Here is a 20,230-nt window from a genome sequence, read left to right as displayed (position 1 = left end):
CACACGTGGGCCCGGATTATGACTCACTGAAGGCGCGCCTCAAACAAACAAACAAACCCCAAAGGGGCTGGGAGGCAAGCCCGTCTCCTTGGAAACTTATTGGTCAAGGGTGGCTGAAAAGGAGCCCTCGCCTTCGTTTTTCTATGAAGCAGAGGGAAGGAGCCGCGGCTGTTTCATTTATCAGGAGAAAGAAGGAAAACACTTGCCAACATCTTCGGGCGAATGCGGGGACTCGTCGTCCCAAAGTGCCAATCATTTCTTGCCAGGAGCAGAGTGAAAAGCAACACTCGCTTCTCCCAGCTCTGTAGAGTGTTGCCTACACGCCCTAGAATCCCCCAAAGGAGTTCTGGGACTCTTCGCGCCTCTTTCGAGCCCTTCATTTCTGGCCAGCAAAATAGTGGAAGGAGGCACCGGCTAATGGCTTACTTTCCCTTCACCGACTCAAATTGTCTAGACGACAGTTCCCAGAATCGCCCTCAGGAGAGGGCTGGGACTTGTCCTCCCCAAGGCGCCTTTTGCGAACCGCCCAGATATTGCCAGGCAGTCTAGGAAGCGCTCGAAAAAGGCGCCCCCCTCCCCCAGTGACCCCCAAATTTATGGACCACAGTCCTCAGAATCCCCCTCAGGCGAGGGCTGAGATTTGTCCTCCCCAAAAGTGCTGGTTGCGAGTCTTTCTTTCTTTTGCCCCCTTCACAGGCTCCCCAGTTCCTTGCGGGGCTTGTGGGAGTTACTGTTTCCCCAGCCCAAGGGAAGTTAGTTACTTTCTACTACTCGTTCATGAGAGGTTTTTCCATCGAAGAAAGATAATTCCTGTGTTGTCGAAGGCTTTCATAGCCGGAATCACTGGGTTGCTGTGAGTTTTCTGGCCCTGTTCAAGAAGCATTCTTTCCTGACGTTTCGCCCACATCTATGGCAGGCATCCTCAGAGGTTGTGACATCTGGTAGAAACTAGGCAAGTGGGGTTTGTATATCTGTGGAAGGTCCAGGGTGGGAGAAAGAACTCTTGTCTGTCTGAGGCAAGTGTGGGTGGTGCAATTTGCCACCTTGATTAGCACTTAATGGCTTTTCAGCTTCAAAGCCTGGCTGGTTCCTGCCTGGGGGAATCCTTTGTTGGGAGGTGTTGACTGGCCCTGAATGTTTCCTGTCTGGATTTTCCCTGTATTCAGAGTGTTGTTCTGAATACATCCAGTGGTGCAGTGGGTTATAGCACTGAGCTGTTGAACTTGCTGACCAAAAGGTCAGTGGTTCAAATCCAGGGAGGTGTGATCTTCCACTGTTAGCCCCAGCTTCTACCAACCTAGCAGTTCAAAAACATGCAATATGAGTAGATCCAATGTGTACCACTCCAGCAGGAAGGTAATGACATTCAATGAAGTCAGGTTAGCCACATGATCTTGGAGGTGTCTACAGACAACGCCGGCTCTTCGGCTTCAAAATGAAGTTGAGCACCAACCCCCGGAGTCGGATACAATTAGACTTAATGTCAAGGGAAAATCTTTACCTTTACCTACAGAGTGGTGTTCTTTATTTTCTGTCCTGATTTGAGAGTTTTAAATATTGGTAGCCAGATTTTGTTCATTTTCATGGTTTCATCCTTTCTGTTGAAATTGTCTACATGCTTGTGGTGGATTTCAGTGGCTTCTCTGTGTAGTCTGACATGGTGGTTGTTAGAGTGGTTGTTACATCAAGGGAACCACTGATCACATAGGGTAGCTGATGAAGAAACACAACCTACAAACTATCTACAGACCCACTAAGAAAATCCAACAAATGCCCCATTCACCAAAGGACAAGAGGGATCCTCTCACCTCTGCAGGAGTCTCCCGTATACCATGCAGCTGTGGACAAGTCTACATAGGGACCACCAAATTCAGCATTGCCCAAACATGAATTAAGGAACATGAAAGGCACTGCAGACTCAGACACTACTAGCCCAGAAGTGGCGTACCAAAGAAATCCCGTCCATTGACTCTTGGATTATAAAATTAAGAGATTATATGGATATGGACTCAGTGACCTTTCTGCTAAAAAATCAAAATAGAAGACACAAGACGGACTGGTCACCGGTAAAAGAGTACCTCCAGATCAAATGGCAGATATTATTTGAATAGAGTGTTCTGATGAGCAAGGAGATTAATAATAGTCAGAACAAGAGTGGGAAAGGTAGTAAGAATTTTAAAGAGCTTGGTAGGAAATATGGAAATAATTATCCCTGTGGAATTGACCGGAGGACCCTTTCCCTTCCTTTCTTTTTCTTTTTTCTTTTATTTCTTTTTTCTTTTTTCATATACATACATACATATATATATATATATATATATATATATATATATATATAGGTAATGGAATCACAGCACCGGACAAAACAACTAAACTAAACGCCCCACAACCTTGAAAATTGACAGCACAATCTTTCATCCACGCCTCTACGTTCAAACAACAAAAAGAAAAGTAAAATTAAGTCCTAGCCACAGCAACGCGTGGCCAGGCACAGGTAGTGTGTGTGTGTGTGTGTGTATATGTATGTATGTGTGTATATATATATATATATATATATATATATATATATATATCTTTTTCTTCCTCTCCTAGATCAATGCCCACTATGTATTAGGTTTAGGTATCATAGTTGGATATGTATTGCTTTAGTTGTATATCAAAACCTGGTTGTTTTACTTTTATAGATAGATAGATAGATAGATAGATAGATAGATAGATAGATAGATAGATAGATAAATATTTTCTCATCTGTAATCCCCTTGCCCTTTATGTACACTCATTTTTTTAATAAAGATCATTACAAAAAAGAAAAGAAAGGCACTGCAGACTAATCCAACTGGAGAAGTCAGCCATAGCAGAGCACTGGATGAACCAACCTGGACACAGCATATGATTTGAGAACACAGAAATGCTGGACCACTCTAAAAACCACCATCTCAGACTACACAGAGAAGCCATTGAAATCCACAACCATGTGGTCAATTGATATCATTCTTCTCAGATGCCTCGCCCTCCTCATTTTCTCACGGACCCCTTTCCCAATCTTGCCACCATTTTAACTCCAAAGCGGAGGACTCCTCCTTCCCCATCATTGAGTTCATTTCTGTCCTGATATTACAAGGACTAGCTCTGCCTCCATGCCTCCTTTTGCACTTACAGTCCCTGAGGGCATCTCCACTGTAGAATTAATGCAGTGTGATACCACTTTAGTTGCCATGGCTCAATGCTATGGGATCCAGGGAGTTTTATTTTAATGAGGCTCCAGCACTCTGAGGCAAGGTTCCATAGCATTGAGCCCTGTTAGTTAAAGTGGTGTCAAAGTGCATTTATAGTGAAAATGCACCCACAGTCTTTGGCTGAGTGATCTGCTGTTTAACGACCAAAATTTTGTTCCATAATGATATGGAGTTGAAACCTAAAATATGAAATAATCAATGTGCACACTAAAGGACTTGTAAATATATCTTTATTATAATATAATCCATAAAGGAAAAGGTTATACACAAAGCCATAGCAAAGCACATCCCTAAGTGTGGGCAAAAAAATAAAACACTGATTGTAGTACACAAACTCCAAGTATATTCAAATGCCCAACTGGCCAGATGAAACCATTTCTTTGCTATTACTGTACTTCAATTAGAATCTGTAAAGCTTCTTAACATAAGTACGTTTCTTCCCACTTTCCACAGGAATGACCTCAAAGCATTAATAGAAATAGGCTATAAATCCTTCCACACATAACATCATATTGATCATACATTTTGTTTTTCCAGGTTTTGATATGAGTAACGCATTTTAACAAATTGTCTCCTAAGGATGCACCTACACTATAAAGTTAATGCAGTTTGACACCACTTTTAAATGCTGTGGCTCAGTGCTATGGAATCCTCAGAGTTTTAGATTCATGAGGTCTACAGCATTTTTGGCCAAAAATTGCTGGTACCTCACGAAATGCCAGGATTCCATCACACTGAGTCATGGAGGCTAAAGTGGTGTCAACCTGAATTAATTCTACAGCATAGATGCACCCCTAGACAACAACACTCCCCCAATATTACTTATATATGTTTTATGTATACATGAGGTTATCTTATCACTACTTAACATATAACACAACTTCCCTTATTAGACAGCCTATAAGCAAAAATGCATTTTTTTCATTCAACTGCAGTAATGTTGTTATTTGTTAACAACTGTGTTTGAACTAACAATGAGGAGGAATAACTAAGTGATGATACACATAAAGAGGAACACATTCAGTTTTGTATAGCATTTTTCTCTGAAGATTTCTACTACTTCTCGTCAGACAGAACTCGTGGAAAGCCCCAGAGACGCATCCTACTTATACCTCCATCCGGAACAAGAGTGAGTCTCACATGAGTAAAGGCTTCCAGCACCTCTATGATGGTAGCATCAAAAAAGTGTCTCTTGTGGGGTTTAAGCTGTGGAATAGAAAACCATGCTAAACTCAAAACAATTCAATAATGTGTTCTACTAGCTGTCCTTGCATCATCAACTTTATTTTCCTGGTACTGATATTTAGGGTTGCCAGCTTTTCAAAATTAATAAGGGAGAGCCAACATTCACAACATGTAAGGGTTACAATCAGAAAGCAGCTATTGATATGTTTGTGTTCTGCTTAAATACCAAGTGGAAGTATTGATTTTGGCTCACTCGGCCATGTATTTCTCCATAAAATTGACGTCATCCCTATTCATAAATTACAAGATGCAAACATTTTTTGGTTTCATAATGGACTCATAACCCCAAATATGGATTTTGTTTGAGGGGATTCTCTAGCTGTCTCTATGGAAATAAAAACTTTCCTGCTCCCAAACGGGGCATTCTTTCTAATAAGGGACACCAGCCATTTCTACCTGGAACACAATTTTGGACCATAAATAAGGGATATCTCTTTTAATAAGGGACACCTGGCAATTTATGGAAATTGCATAATTGTAGTTTTTCTAAGAATATATATATTCAGAAATCTGTATCCCTCCTGCTGCCCGATGTCGTTATTCCTAATTTCCATCAATCTCAGCCAATAGGCTAACAGTGGGAACTAGAAACCAACAGCTAAACTTATCACTCATGTATTTTTAAAAATAGCTGTATCGTCTTCAGTTGATCAATCTTACCTTGGTTACAGGCAGCAAAATCTTCCATTTAGGGCCATATTTCCATTTTTGTTCCAAATAGATTTTTTCTTCTTGTATACTCAAAAGGCAGGCTTCAAGTTTAAAGGTATCTGGAAAATTTCCTAATAGATTTTTAAAGCATGCAAAATGTGATAGGTTATTACCATATAAATTACAGTTTCAATTCTATACATCAATTTGGGCAATGACCATTGTGAGGCCACATTTTTGTCCCCTCATTCTATTTTTGAGCTAAAGAAAGTATCAGACCTAGAGAATGTGGAAGCACTTTGCTACAAACCAGAAGTGACTATGGGGGCAGGGCCTATTCCCAAGAGCGTGAGACAGGGCTGAGCCTCTGTATACCTCCCCTGAGGCACTTGTTAGAACACAGGGTATAGAGGTCCAGCCCTGTCAGGCACTTGAGAAGAGGCCTCACCCCCTCCTCTAGCCCCGCCTCCTGTGTCTTGGCAGGCTCCACAGGACAGGGATAGAAGCTCAGCCCTGCCTCAGAGCTCGTAACTCCGCCCATCCCAGTCCTGTCTGCCCATTTGTGGCCCCGCCCACCTCCCCCTCCAAGCCCTGCATCTTGGACTAGGAGAGAGGCTCAGCCCTGCCCTCTTGAGCAGGAGCCACGCCATCCCTTTAAGCCACGCCTGCCTTTCCAGGGGGGTGCTGGGTAGTATTTTTTCTGGAAAGTGGGCAGTAGGCCAAAATAAGTTTGGGAACCACTGGTGTAGAAGTAATACAGGCTCCTTCTATGATGCCATATAATCCAGATTATCAAATCAGATAATCTGCATTATCTGCTGTGAGGTGGATTATATGTGGCTACACTGCTGTATAATCCAGTTCAAAGCAAGAAATCTGGATTTTATATGGGTGTGTAGATGGGGCCTGTGTTTGACCGCACTATAAAAACCTCTACACCTGGTTTGGGCAAACTTGGGCCCTCCAGGTGTTTTGGATTTCAACTCCCACTATTACTAATAGCTAGTAGGCTGTTAGAAATTGTGGGAGTTGAAGCCCAAAACACCCGGAGGGCCCAAGTTTGCCCAAGCCTGTTTTACGCCAACTGATTTATCAGGAAAGTCCCACTGAATTTGGTGAAATCATGTGCAAGAAAACACACATTGGAGTTTGCTGTATAGGCTACCTTTTCAAATACAGAATTAAGATAATGAGTGCTGTGGACACTTAGTTGCAGAACACCATCTGATAAAATATCGTTGCTCCTAAATTTTAGAAGACAGCAGCAATAAATTAAAGGGCAGCAATAAATTCTTTACAGAGCTCTAAAAACAGTTAAATTACCTTTGAAATAAGTAGTGTCTATTTCTATATGGGTTATTAGACCTGAATGGCCCAGTCGAAAGACTGCCCATTCACTACCTGGAATAAGGAGGGCCCCTTTGTCATCAACCTAAGAGGAAGCAGAAAGGAATAACAGGAAGTCAAACAAACACAACATCCACACACTAGAGAGCAAATCATATTATATGTAGCGTCATGGTCCTGGAATCGTTCCCTCTCATAATATGTACAATTACTGTATTTAGAAGTTTGCTATTAATTGTTCAAACTTAGGCTTTCTTACTTTCAAAACTGGGGGTCTTTCCAAATTTCTTCTTGTTTCCCATCCATCCTTCATGGACTTTGGTCTTCCTATTCCTACAAAAAAGCAGGTGATATCTAATAAAGTGGACTTCAATATTTTTAGCTATATATAACCTGGAATTGTTTCTACCAGTTTTGAACAGGCTGATTTACTTCTGAAAATAGAAGTGCTACAAGTTCATGTAACTTGTGCATCAAATAGATTTAGTAGTTTATTAATAATTGATTTATCAAACACTGCTTTGCATAGTTCTGCTTCCTTTAGGTTTACCCAGCTCCAAGAAGCACTGTTGTGAATGGAGATAGCATTTCATGGAGTGTGCCTATGATGAATAGAAATGTATTTTAAAGGGACTTTTGTCATCAGACATGTATCATTGATACAGTCTTATGCTTTCATATTAAATAATTTGAAGTCTAGTTTTATGACTATGGCTAGAATTATGTTTGTGCATTGATGATGGTGTTGAATTTATTAATTCTTCTTTGTCTCTCCCATGGAGGGGTAGAAAACAACAATATATTGAAGTAACATACACAATAAGGTAAAAGCACCTAACTCGTTAAAGCATCTGTTTAAAAGAACACATATACTTAATACATTTTAAAATAATAATACAAGATTTAAAATTCATAATTTAAAAATAATCTGGGCATTTACAAAGAGATAGGTTGTTATTACTATCTTCAATTGAAACAGAGTATTCAGCTGTTGAGTACTCCTTTGGCAAGTCATTCCACAATTCATATTATGACTTCTATGGTAGTTACAGAAGGAAGTATCCTGAATCTCTTTCATGCATTGACCCCTTCTACCTGCATAACTAGCTGTCACGGGGTCCAGTGCTACTCAACATCTTTATCAATGATTTGGATGATGGAAGAGAAGGTATGCTTATCAAATTTTCAAATGACATCAAATTGGGAGGGTCAGGAGGACAGGATCAGAATCCAAAACTACCATAACAGATTGGAGAGCTGACCAAAACTTAAAAAAATGAATCTCAGCAGGGAGACATATATTGACTACACGTAGGCAATAAAAATGAAATGCACACAAAAAGGATTGGTGACACCTGGCTTGAAAACAGTCCATATGAAAGGGATGTAGAAGTCTTGGTAGACCACAATCTGAATGAGTGAATAGCGCGATATGGCACCTTAAAAACCCAATGTATTCTAAGTTGCACCAATAAAAGTATAGTGTCGAGATCAAGGGAATAAATAGTCCCACTATATTCTGCTTTGGTCAGACCTCATCTGGAATAATATTGTGTTCAGTTCTAAGCAGCACAATTCCAGAGGGATATCGACAAGCTGGAATGTGTCCAGAGAAGGGCAATCAAAATGATCCAAGGCTTGGAAACCAAGCCCTATGAGGACGGCTTAGAGAGCCAAGTATGTTTAGCTTGGAGAAAAGAAGGCGGATAGGGAACATGATAGCTGTGTTTAACTATTTGAAAGGATGTCACATTGAGAAGGGGCAAGTTTGTTTTCTGCTGCTCTGAGGACTAGGAAGCTGAACAATGGATTCAAATTGCAGGTAGAGTAGACCACAACAGGAAGAACTTTCTGTCAGTGAAAGGCATTTGGCAGAGAAATATGTTGCCTCGGAGCATGGAGTAGTGTTTTTTTCTGAAGGTTTTTAAGCAGAGGCCATTTCTTGGGGTGCTTCAATTGTATGTTCTTACATGGCTGGGGGTTTGACTGATGGCCCTTGTGGTTTCCATCACTTTGATTCTATTATCCTTCAGAGGTCTAGATGGATGGCCTTTCTTGTGTGCATCCCTCTGCAGAAATACATCTGGATGTTGCCTAGATATTAGCATGGGCACCAGCAGAAGGATGTTGGATGGCGTGAAAGAAACAACAGAAGTTGGCCTGGCACAGCTTTACATTCTGCCAACTAATTCAAGATATTGGCTAGTATAGTATTGTATATGTTACATTAAATAAAATCAAAACAATGGCAGTAATGAAGGTGCAATTTTTTCTTACCTAAGATATTTTGTGGGTGACCCAACTGAGCATCACTGTAGCCAACACAGATACCTCCATTCACCATTGCAGCCAAATCACTAAGATGATTCAGGCCAGAAAGTGACCTGTCTCTCAGCATTGTGCCATAGATTTTTAAGCGTGCAATACCACCGTCTAGGGAAAGAAATCATTCTTAATTTATGATATGGAAGGAAAAAAACTATAGCTGTAATTTAATTGGACGAATTAATAACTATGTACACTGCTATATAATTTAATCGTTATGTTATAAAACAGAGTTTATGAATAATGCAAATATTATAACTACCGAGGGAAGGGACAATAATAGCATAGCCAACACAGCTTCCCTAGCTATGTATCTTTTGAATGAGAAGAGCTTCATCAGGGAAATCCTAACCTAGGCAGACCATGGGCCCTTCCACACAGTCCTATAAACCAGAATATCAAGGCAAATAATCACACAATATCCGTTTTGAACTGGGTTATCTGAGTCCACACTGCCATATATTTCAGTTCAAAGCAGAAATTGTGGGATTTTATTCAGCTGTGTGGAAGGGATCGATGTGGGCAATGTGTTGGGACTGATCTATCAGGTTAGCCTGGTGTAAATCTGGTCCGAGGCTATTGTCCTTATAGCCTAGGACTGTATTGGCTACACTGGACTGTTACCTCCTCCATGTCACTACCACTCCTACTGGCCACAGAGCTCCAGTCAAGTGTTGTGGACACCATGGTTGCACTACTGATATCAGAGTGGGCAACCATGTGATCAGTGAAGCTTCCACATTCTAGCATCACAGACATGACATACAATGGCCAGGCACTTGGTCAGATTTCCATGGCTATCTGGGAGCAGTGGTGGCGAGCTAGGAGTGGTGAATTAGTTATGACTGGGAATAGTTTTGCAGAAATTGTGGGTCTGGGGACTTGAAAAAAGAAAGGGAGATGTGTAAAATGTGGGAGCAAAAGGTGAATGACAGATAATGCAATTTCCTACTACTGGTAACTTAGTTATCTGTTACATTTGTCAAATTCTATGCTACTGTTTTACACCTCAGATAATTTGTGGGTTATTTGTTTATTCCATGAAGAATCTGGGAGTCAGCAATGCATTCAGCAATGTTTTTACATTTTGCCATTGTTTTATGAAAGCCGTTACTTTAAAACAGACATGATTTTCTCTGTATTTAGTTTACTCAGCAATAAATTCAATTTGTTTATAAGGTCTACTGCACAAGACAAAAAAGGATTATTTTGAAAGTGTTCATGCACCATAATAGTGCATTTTTAAAACTATGTATTTATTCAAAGTATATTCCACCTTTCTTCTGACACGAAACTCATTGTTGCACTGAATTCTGAGTCTGCAGCACAACAGACCAAAACACAAAAGCTGATGATGCATCCCAACAGTTCAGGAGGTGTGCAAGGCAGGGCCTTCCACTTTTCAGCCTTGCCTGAAGTCAACAAGGACCCCAGTGCAATACTGCAGCTACAGAATATTGACATTAATTCTGTAGTCAAAGGAAATAGCCCCAATGGATGCCAACTTAAAATAGAATATTTATTTACTAGTGCGCATTCTTATAAAGCTTTAGAGGAAACCGCAGAGTTAGTCTAGGAAAGAAAATACTGGAAGAGTATTAATGCTAACATTGGATTGCTGATTTATTCTTGGGACTGTCAGTGTGCAATCTATGCCCACAGCCATTCAGGTTCCTTTCATAATGATTGAGTAAAGCCCACTTTGTCCACTCTTTTATTACAAGTTCATCATATTCACTCTTGGTTATGTTGTTGTTGTTAATGGTAGTGGTGTCTGTCTTCATGTTGATTCTGACTTACGGAGAACCTAAGGTGAACCTATGATGTGATTTTCTAAAGCTGAGATTGTGTTACTACCCAAGGTCATGAAGTGGGATTCCATGGCCAAGCAGGGAACTGAACTATAATCTGATGCTCAAACCATCATAGCATGCTAACTCTGCTTTATTTTGTAGTGTGAGTTAAATTTTGCTCCATCATTCCAATAGTTCATACTAGGTATTAGACATATACAACTCCTCATACACATACATATTCAAGGGTCTGTATAATAGTGAGAAACACAAATCTTAGAATTACGTTTAGATTGCCATTATCTGTTGATAGATAGGACTGGGTGGAACTAAACTTTCAAACAAGTATCTTGGATCACAAACTACAGATCTTCTTGTTATTGTCATCGTGTGTCTTCAAGTAGTTTCTGACTTGTGATCCTAAGGCAAACTTATCAAAGGCTTTTCTAGGGGTGAGAGTGTGTGACTCCCCTAACATCACCTGATGAGTTTCCATAGGTGAGCAAAGAATTGAACTCTGGTCTTCAAACTTGTAGTTCAATACTCAAACCACTGCACCACTCTAGTTCTCATATAAATCTTACCTGGATATATATTTAGTCTTAGATGTGTCCACCTTTCCTTCGAAGTCACAGAAAAATAGTTATGACCAAGATCAAGATTTCCAGACTTTATTTCTGACATGGGAACCAAGAAAGTCCATTCATCTGATCGCATCTGAAAATAAATATTAGTCTCTTGTTTTTACAACAGTGATAACTTTATTTAGAGTTATTTTAATACATCAGATATAATATGATCCTATGTATTTAAGCTTTTATGGGGCTGCGGTGGTGCAGAGGATTAAACCGCTAAGCTGCAGAACTTGCTGACCAGGAAATTGGCAGTTTGAATTCGCTGGACGGGGTGAGCTCCTGTTGTTAGCCCCAACTTCTGCCAACCTAGCAGTTTGAAAACATGCAAATGTGAGTAGATCAATAGGTACCACTTTGGCGGAAAGATAACGGTGCTCGATGCAGTCATGCAGGCCATATTACCTAGAAGGTGTCTACAGACAACGTTGGCTCTTCAGCTTAGAAATGGAGATTTATTTCCATCATTTCTATCCTGCCCTTCTCACCCGAGGTAAGATGAGAGATGAGAACCAACCCCCAGAGTCGGACACGACTAGACTTAATGTCAAGGGGAAATGTGGAGGGTCAACTACAGGCAGTTCCCAGGTTACAAACAAGATAGATTCAGGAGGTTTGTTTTTAAGTTGAATTTGTGTACATTGAAACAGGTATATTTTTAAATGTAACTCCAATCAAATAAATTCGCTTTGGATAGCATAGGGAAGCATTAACCCTCCCGTGATGTTTGCTTTGCTGTCTGTATTCCTGTTCAGAAGATTTCATTTCACATTCTGTGCCTGTGACAACTGGATTTTGAAAAATTTGACTTGTTGTGGAAACAAAGATTGGTGAAAAAGCTTCAGCTGAGACTCCTTTTCCCCATTTTTATTTATTTCATGTCAAAAGCACTGAATAATACATAAGTTTGAAAGTGATAAAATAAAGGAATCACAAGCAGCTAAATAGTTTTAGACCAAAACCGGGCAACAGGAACCAGATTGTCCGTAGCTTTAAGCATCTTGAGGCAGGACATTGTGGGCAAGCATACATATGTGGAGTTGTTTGTTCTACTCCACAGTCCCTTTTCCCCATGATAACAACTCTTTCAGGGTTGAATTTCCCTTCCGAGAGGCAGATTTCTCTCACTTCCTGTTGTCTCACCCCCATTCTTAACTATGAGTCATAAGCAAGCCAGATGTTTGTAACTTGGGGGCTGCCTGCATAGTCTTTCTGCTTCCCAGGGTCACAATACCTCCTTGGCAACCTTCAACTCTTCATTTGAAGCTGCAGTCCCTATTCTGCTCCCTCTTGGTTGCAGTGCTGGTAACTCCTCTGCAATGACAGGGTGTCCAATAAAATCTTATCAGAGAACAGTCAGAATCCAGCCTGTTTATACTGTATGCCTTCTTCCCAAAAACTAATGTTTTGCAACAGAGATAAGGAATATTTGGCCCTCTGGATGTTTCAGACTTCCAGAAGTCCTAACCATCCATAAATGACAGACGCTTGTGTAAGTTATAGTCCAAAATAAGCAGAAGGCCACAGTTTTCCAACTGTAGTTTAGAATGGCTGTTATAGCATACCCAATCATGCAAGAAATGGAATATCAAACATACAGCTGAAGTTTACTTTGGAGAACTGAAACTTGAATTAGATAGATGAAAAATACATCTGTGTCCTGCTCAGGGACACTGACAAAATTACCCACTTCCTTGCCAGGTTTTCAAAATAGCAGTAAGGGACAGTCAAAATACATGATATTCAGGACTCACAATCAGTTGTTATTAACAAGTTTGTGTGCACAATGTAAATACCAAATAAAAGTCTTGATTTTAATTAACATGCCATACATTTTCCTCCACATTTATATGTTACGTTGTGCACACATTTCTTTCTTTTTGAAAGGCTCGCTGCACATAGGAAGCAGCATTGTATTTATTAGACAATGGTCTCAAAATACACAATATTCTACTGCACTACATGTCCCAATGCATTATGTGTCCTGATGCATAACATGCCCCAATACACAATGGGAGCCTTTACTGCACAATGAAACATCTTGCATGGTGTCCTGTTGTATACCACTGCAATTCATTGGCATGGTTGTATATCATGTCAGTGATCATCATCAAGTTGTGCATCATAACCCCTGATGAAAGATCTAGACTTTGTCTCATAGCACTCTCATTCACAGGAACTGGGCCTTCATTCTTAAAATAAAGTTCTCTGTGAAAATTCTTAAGATCTTAGTTACCTGGCTTCAAGCATGCAGCTTGGACAGATATCTGAGGAGCACAGTTTTCAGTCAGATACGATGTGTCCACCTCAATCCCGTAAATGATACCTGGCACTCCTAGCTGAATGATACACCAATCATGACCTAAAAAACAAAGGCATCTTTTAAAGGACAGCACATGAACTAGTGCTCATTTAGATTAGCATAAGTTTGAGAAATGAGAAATTGTTAATGCAATATACAGTGAGTCTTTGGTTTTCACGGAAGTTTGGTTCCAATAAAGTAATAACTCCTAGAACAGTGATGAGGAACTTATTAACCTCCAGGTGTTGTAAAGCTGTCATTGTTAGCTGTGGCATTGAGGGATGTTAAAATCCAACATCTAAAACATGACAAATGACATGTTTAACACAGCCAGCTATGAGACAGTTATCAGAGACATCTCAATTGCTCTTCATATGCAGTTCCATCTAGTTAGCAGCACTCTTTCACCTACTCCGTACTGATTTATCACAATTTGTTTCTTACTTTTTAGCACTCCATACATTTTGGATATCAGCTTCCAGAATCCTTGATCTATGTTATCTAGGGCCTCTAAAAGTGCAACACATTTACAAGACCAAAGGGTTAACAAAAAAACAAAAAAAATGTAGATTGTTGACTGTCAGCTCTTTTAAATACGAGTTTATCCTAATATAAAAACTACTGATTGAGTTTTCTTCTTCCTTCAATTTTTTCACTGATTTGCCTACTTGTTGGAAAGTGACAATTATACATGAGAATCGACTATCAATCACATATTAAAAATGAATTTACTGGCAAAAGTATCTATAATTTAGGAAGGTCCTTCAAACTTTGCTGATCCATAGTTTCTATTATATGATAATGGAAGCCTCAATAGATTCCATTCAGTCTTTGCAAAGCTTGGCTTTTTATTTGCGACTTACCTACTAAAACAATGCTTTACCTGGAATCCGTCTCCTCCTGGTTTCCCATCCATCCCTCCACTTCCCATAGTCAGTGAATAGGTCTGCATGGAATACTGGCCTTGGTTTCTAAACAAACATATAACAGTCCAAATGGCTAAAAATCAATTACATCAAGACATCGGTTATAAACAAGTAATTTAACAAATTTTCACGTAATTAGAATATGCTTTACTACATCAAGTTACTGGGATTATTTGTGCTCATTTGGCACTCATGGGTACCAAAGGAATGAATTGGGCTATTCTAATAAATTCTCAAATGCATTCTCTTACTCAAATGTTAAAGCTATTTTCTGCCGCTTGACTACTCACTGCTTGAAAAAGTACAGACTCTCCAATAATTCACAAAGCAAACCTGGGGCATGTGTAACCAAGCAATACTGAATGGCAAAATTCAGTATTTTGTCAAGATAGCAAAAGTAATTAATGAAGAATGTACAAGATCACAAAGGATGTAAAAGTTTGCTTTTGAACTGAGAACACAGCAAAGGAACAGGTTTCAAACCCGCCTCTCCTCTTTCCACTACTGAGTTGAGAACAAATTTTGATTTTTAAACTCATTTTGCAGCAATGAATTCAGATGAGGATTAAGGGGGGGAGGAAGAGGAGGAGGAATCTGGGACATTTAAAAGAAGTTGAAAATGGGACAACAGAGGATTAATCAGAACAGTCCCTATCAAATTGGGACAATTGGGCAGCAAACACATAATAGTCTTCATGGTGCCCATTATTGGCCTTTATGAATGGCATGCATTATAATTTGGTTAGAATCCAAAGGAGGTCCGTATGTACTTTACCTACCTTTAAGAGATTTTCTGCTGGAGCAAAAAAGTCATCTGTAGCAAATAAAATCTGTATAAAACAAATCGGAATTAGGAATTGTGAACAGAAACTTATTTACTAACAGCATCTGATCTAACTTATGAACTGCTAGCCATTTTATTTCACATTTGCACGGGTTTACATGCAGAAGTTCCCAACTCTCCTGCAATACAGAAAATAGTGCTCATCTTGATTTCTGTTGATAAACAGCATACTAGAAATAATTCATTAAACAACTGCTATTTTCCATCATTTTGTAAAATTATCAAAGATAACCATTATCTGCATTGTTAAAACTTGCTTGTTTAAACAAATTTCATTGAAGGTACCTTTCCTCCTACAGTTTCACAGCCCAGATTATTCAGATGCAGAAAGTCAGGCATGACACAAGGCTTTCCTTCTTTGTTGTGAGCTGTCATTTCACCCCAAAAGTTGCAGTTCCAATTATACTGGTTTTTTTTCAAGTGTTCCTCTGAAAGAAAATAAAAATAAAATGAGGCTACCCACACACCTAGTGAAGGAAGAGATTTTCTGAATCTTGGGTTGCTGTGAGCTTTTCGGACTGTATGACTATGTTCCAGTAACATTATTTCCTAAAGTTCCAAATCTCAGAGGCTTGTTCAGAGGTCTGTTGGAAATGAGGCAAGTGGTGTGTGTATGTGTGTGTGTGTGTGTACACCCCAGATATATATACATCCCACTTGCCTCATTTCCAACAGACCTTTGAGCAAACCTCTGAGGATGCCTGCCACAGATGCAGTTGAAACCTTAGGAGAGAATGCTGCTGGAACATGGCTATACAGCCCAAAAAACTCACAGCAACCCAGTGATTCCAGCCATGAAAGCCTTTGACAACACATTTTGAATCTTGTCTTTCACTTGATGGAAAATATCTTAAATCTTAGCAAGTTCTGATTTATTATCAATTGGATCTATATTAATTTTCAATTAATACATTAATTTTCACAAATTTAAAAATTATGTTTATTTATATTGGCGAGGCTCATCAGGTAAAGCTGAGAAAATTCAGTTAAGGAAAGCTCCTTGTTTCTTCCTCTATAGCCACCTATTGATATGTAATGTGCCTTCAAGTCACCTGTTGACTTATGCCAACACATGCATTTCATAGGGTAGTTTTGGTACCTTTCTCTGAGATATTGCCTATAGCACCTGGTATTCATTGATGGTCTCCCATTCAAGTACTAACCAGGACAGATTCTGCTTAGCTTCCAAGATCATACACAGTCTGGTGCCTTTTGGATATTTATGTCCCCCTCAAAAGAAAATGGAAACTTCTGAATAAACCTTGCTAAGAACACCCAAGATAGCATGACCTCTGACTGTGGGCCCTTCCACATAGGCATATAATCCAAAATATCAAGGCTGAAAATCCTACAATATCTGATTTGAATTGGGTTATCTGACTCCACACTGCCGTATATCCCAGTTCAAAGCAGATAATATGGGATTTTATTCAGCTGTGTGGAAGGGGCTTGTAATTGCAAGAGACAGTCCAAAATATTTTCTCCATTTTCAACTGTTTTTAAAATATCCCAATTTATCTCTCCTCTTCCCAATTTCCCCTTTTGTCTTCAAATTATTTTCATTGCTGCAAACCAAGTTCTGGTAAGTGCAAAAATAGTTAGCATTCAATTTGCTGGGGAAGAAGAGGCGGCAGAATCATGCTCTTCCTAGAAGTCGCAAAAATCAACTGCTACACACTTTCATAGTTTTAATTTTTACCTTTTGGACCCTTCCCAAAATTGGTCCAAAATGTGGGACCTGTCAGGTGTTTACCTGAGGTGTCCAAATTTGTCTGGTTGTCAGGTTGTCCCTTCAATTTATACATTAAATTAAGAATTTCCCCACCCCTAGTATCTATAAATCGACAGGCAACTCAAAAATACAGACATACAAATGTATCACTTTACACTTACGTTAAACTGCTTTTGTCCATGTATCCAAATTCTGTTAGGACTCTTTGAAATCAGATTAAGTAATGAATATCTTAAACAGAGTAGGTACCATCTACAAATTGGCTACCTCCTCAATACTCTATAGCTAGTCCAGATCATGTACAACGGCTCAAAAAGCAATTATTCTAATACTGATTCTTGTATGAACCCAACTGCTTACTTTACTACATTATACAAACCATTTATTCCAACTTTCTGCTGCCTGCTTAATTAGTAAACTGAACTTTAGAAGTACTTTATTGTTGTAGTGTGCTATCAAGTTATTTCTGACTTTTGTGATCCCAAGGAAAGCCTCTTACCAAGTTTTCTGGGGGTGAGAGTATGTGACCAAGGTTATCCCGTGGGTTTGCATGGCTGAGCGAGGAATCAAACTCTGGAGTCATTGTCCAATGCTTAAATCACTATGTTACATAATATCCTCCTACAAAATAATATCCGAATATCTGATATGGTGTACTCTGAGTGTTCAATTAAACTTTGAAGAGAGCAGGCAGGGAATCCAGCTTGGTGACACTGGACCAGTCATACCATCTCAGCCGTAGGGAACGGAATTGGCAAACTTCCTCTAAAGAAATCTTGCCAAGAAAACTAGGAAAAGGTCACCAAAGGTTGGAATCAATTTCAAAGCCCTGAACATCCATCTTCTCACTAAATCATGGCTGGCTGTTATATTAGTGATGAAAAGGTTATGGAATCAAATCATTTCAGAATTTTCTCTCAAAGTAGGAAACAATTTACTAATTCTGCTGTATAGTCTTAACAATTCTAACAGTTCTGCCTATGTCAAAGGCTTTCATAGCTGGAATCACTGGGTTGTTGTGCATTTGCCAGGATGTATGGCTATGTTTCAGAAGCATTATCTCCTGACGTTTCGCCCACAACTATGGCAGGCATCCTCAGAGGTTGTGAGGAATATACCCCAGAACATCTGAGGATGCCTGACATAGATGTGGGCGAAACGTCAAGAGAGAATGCTTCTGGAAGATAACCATACAGCCCGGAAAATACACAACAACCCAGTTCTGCCTATCTTTGGCATAAGAGCTCAAGTAAACATTTCATTTCACGATACTTCCAAAAAAAAGTAGATTAAAACTGATTAAACTTACTCTTTTTGCCAGTTTTGCCTCTCAGAACCTCTGAGGAATCTGCAGTGGGAATAGATTAATGTTTTAAAGGGGTTGGTTTTCAACCCACAATCTAAAACAAGCACATTGCAAAACCAGTGAGCAATCATTAAGTTTTATTGATTCTGTAAAAGATTCCTCTCCGTCCCACTCATCTTACGCAAGCAAGATGTAAAAAGAGTGGGCAATTTCCCACTAATGAAATGTTCTTATTATAGCTTGACAATTCATTAGTGCACAGCGCCAGTGTAGTGTTTTGAGCATCATACTTTGACTCTGGAGAGCAGGATTCAGTGCCACACTTGTCCTTGGAAACTTACTGAGTGACCTAGGGCAAGTCACACTCTCTCATCCTCAGAGGAGAGGAAAGGCAAAACCACCCCATGACAAATCTTGCCAAGGGGACCTTGTAATTGGTTCATTTTAGGGTCTCCACATTCAGAACCGAGTTGAAGGTGAACAGCGACAGCATTCAGTGGTGATGTTTGTTATTATTGTGATTCAGGGAGCACATCTGAAATCAACCTAGTGCATTCCAAGGTGAATGGCATTCGTAATAAATTTTGGTACACATTTTTGTGTACTATGAGCTTTACCTGCACAAACTTTACTCCTGGAATCATGCCTGAAACAGAAGATATCTGCATATCAGCCACAGAGCTATCATTCCCTTGCAGCATGATACAACCTTCAAAAGAACCATGTTGGGGTGTGTGTGCATGCGTGCGCACACACACACACACAAACACACACACACACATATATATCCTCACCCGATCTGCTGAAATAGGACACAAGACCCCACTTTTTTTTACTCTAGTTTTCTATTAATGGAGATTGCCAGACTTGACTCCAAAGGCCAGGAAATTCCCAAGGTCCCAAAAATAGCATGGCAAAAAGTCCACGGCCTCAGACTATGCTGCCATTCTTTCCTTGGAAAAAGCAGTAAAAAGCACCAGTATCATTGAAATAAGAGTAGCCAGTTTTTATATACAAAAATCACTTTGTTATAATTAGGTAAACACCCTGCCGTTCCACACATAAAATACAGAAAAGGGCAATATATTGCTAGTTTTGCAAAAAAAACAGAGAGAAGACAGGATTCACCAATCGATGACAACAAAACAAAGGTTAAAAGCTTTTAAAGAAATATCCAGCTAAACAAAATACTCAGGAAAGCAAGAATCGTGTAGATAATATGAAATATATATACAGTAAAGTCTCACTTATCCAACGTTCTGGATTATCCAATGCATTTTTGTAGTCAATGTTTTAAATACATCGTGATATTTTGCTGCTAAATTCGTAAATACCGTAATTACTACATAGCGTTGCTGTGTATTGAACTACTTTTTCTGTCAAATTTGTTATATAACATGATGTTTTGGTGCTTAATTTGTAAAATCATAACCTAATTTGAGGTTTAATAGGGTTTTCCTTAATCCCTCCTTATTATCCAACATATTCGCTTATCCAACATTCTGCTGGCCCCTTTATGTTGGATAAGTGAGACTCTACTGTACAGAGAGAGAGAGAGAGAGAGAGAGAGAGAGAGAGAGAGAGAGAGAGAGAGAGAGAGAGAGAGAGAGAGAGAGAGAGAACCATAAAGAACAATAACTACATAATTGCAAATCAAAATGGTATCAACTGGAGCAACTTGGCATAAATAAATGTTTTGCTCCAAACCAGTTATCTGTGGTTTGCTTGACTTTTATTAACAAGAAAAACACACAAACTTATCAATAGTCTAAAACAGCTTTGTGCAGACAGCTACAAATAAAAATAATTTGTTTCAGCTGAACATATTTTGATTCAATCAGCAGGAGTTGACAGATTAGAGAAAAAACATTTCTCCATGGGTGGAAGAATC

At 39.4% G+C, this 20,230-nt stretch overlaps 1 protein-coding gene across 2 annotated transcripts; it reads right to left on the bottom strand.

The window, feature by feature from the left end:
* Positions 1 to 3,449: 3,449 nt before the first annotated feature.
* allc (allantoicase) lies at positions 3,450 to 18,449 on the bottom strand. 2 transcript variants are annotated; one of them, XM_008118768.3, is made up of 12 exons: positions 18,343 to 18,449; positions 15,587 to 15,729; positions 15,237 to 15,287; positions 14,415 to 14,502; positions 13,466 to 13,591; positions 12,464 to 12,543; positions 11,182 to 11,314; positions 8,757 to 8,912; positions 6,739 to 6,812; positions 6,456 to 6,564; positions 5,142 to 5,263; positions 3,450 to 4,442 (listed from the first exon to the last, which is right to left on the bottom strand). In XM_008118768.3, exons 2-12 carry the CDS (start codon positions 15,674 to 15,676, stop codon positions 4,293 to 4,295), a joined length of 1,179 nt encoding a protein of 392 aa, XP_008116975.2. In that variant the 5' UTR covers positions 15,677 to 15,729; positions 18,343 to 18,449; the 3' UTR covers positions 3,450 to 4,292. The 2 variants fall into 2 exon arrangements, with proteins under 2 accessions (XP_008116975.2, XP_003226123.3); XM_003226075.4 differs by lacking the exon at positions 18,343 to 18,449 and adding an exon at positions 17,533 to 17,734.
* Between the last annotated feature and the right edge of the window lie 1,781 nt (positions 18,450 to 20,230).

Source organism: Anolis carolinensis, chromosome 1, assembly GCF_035594765.1.
Source record: "Anolis carolinensis isolate JA03-04 chromosome 1, rAnoCar3.1.pri, whole genome shotgun sequence".
Classification (NCBI taxonomy): domain Eukaryota; kingdom Metazoa; phylum Chordata; class Lepidosauria; order Squamata; family Dactyloidae; genus Anolis; species Anolis carolinensis.
The sequence above is the reverse complement of the archived record's forward strand: the minus strand, read 5'-3'. Positions and strand labels throughout refer to the sequence as shown.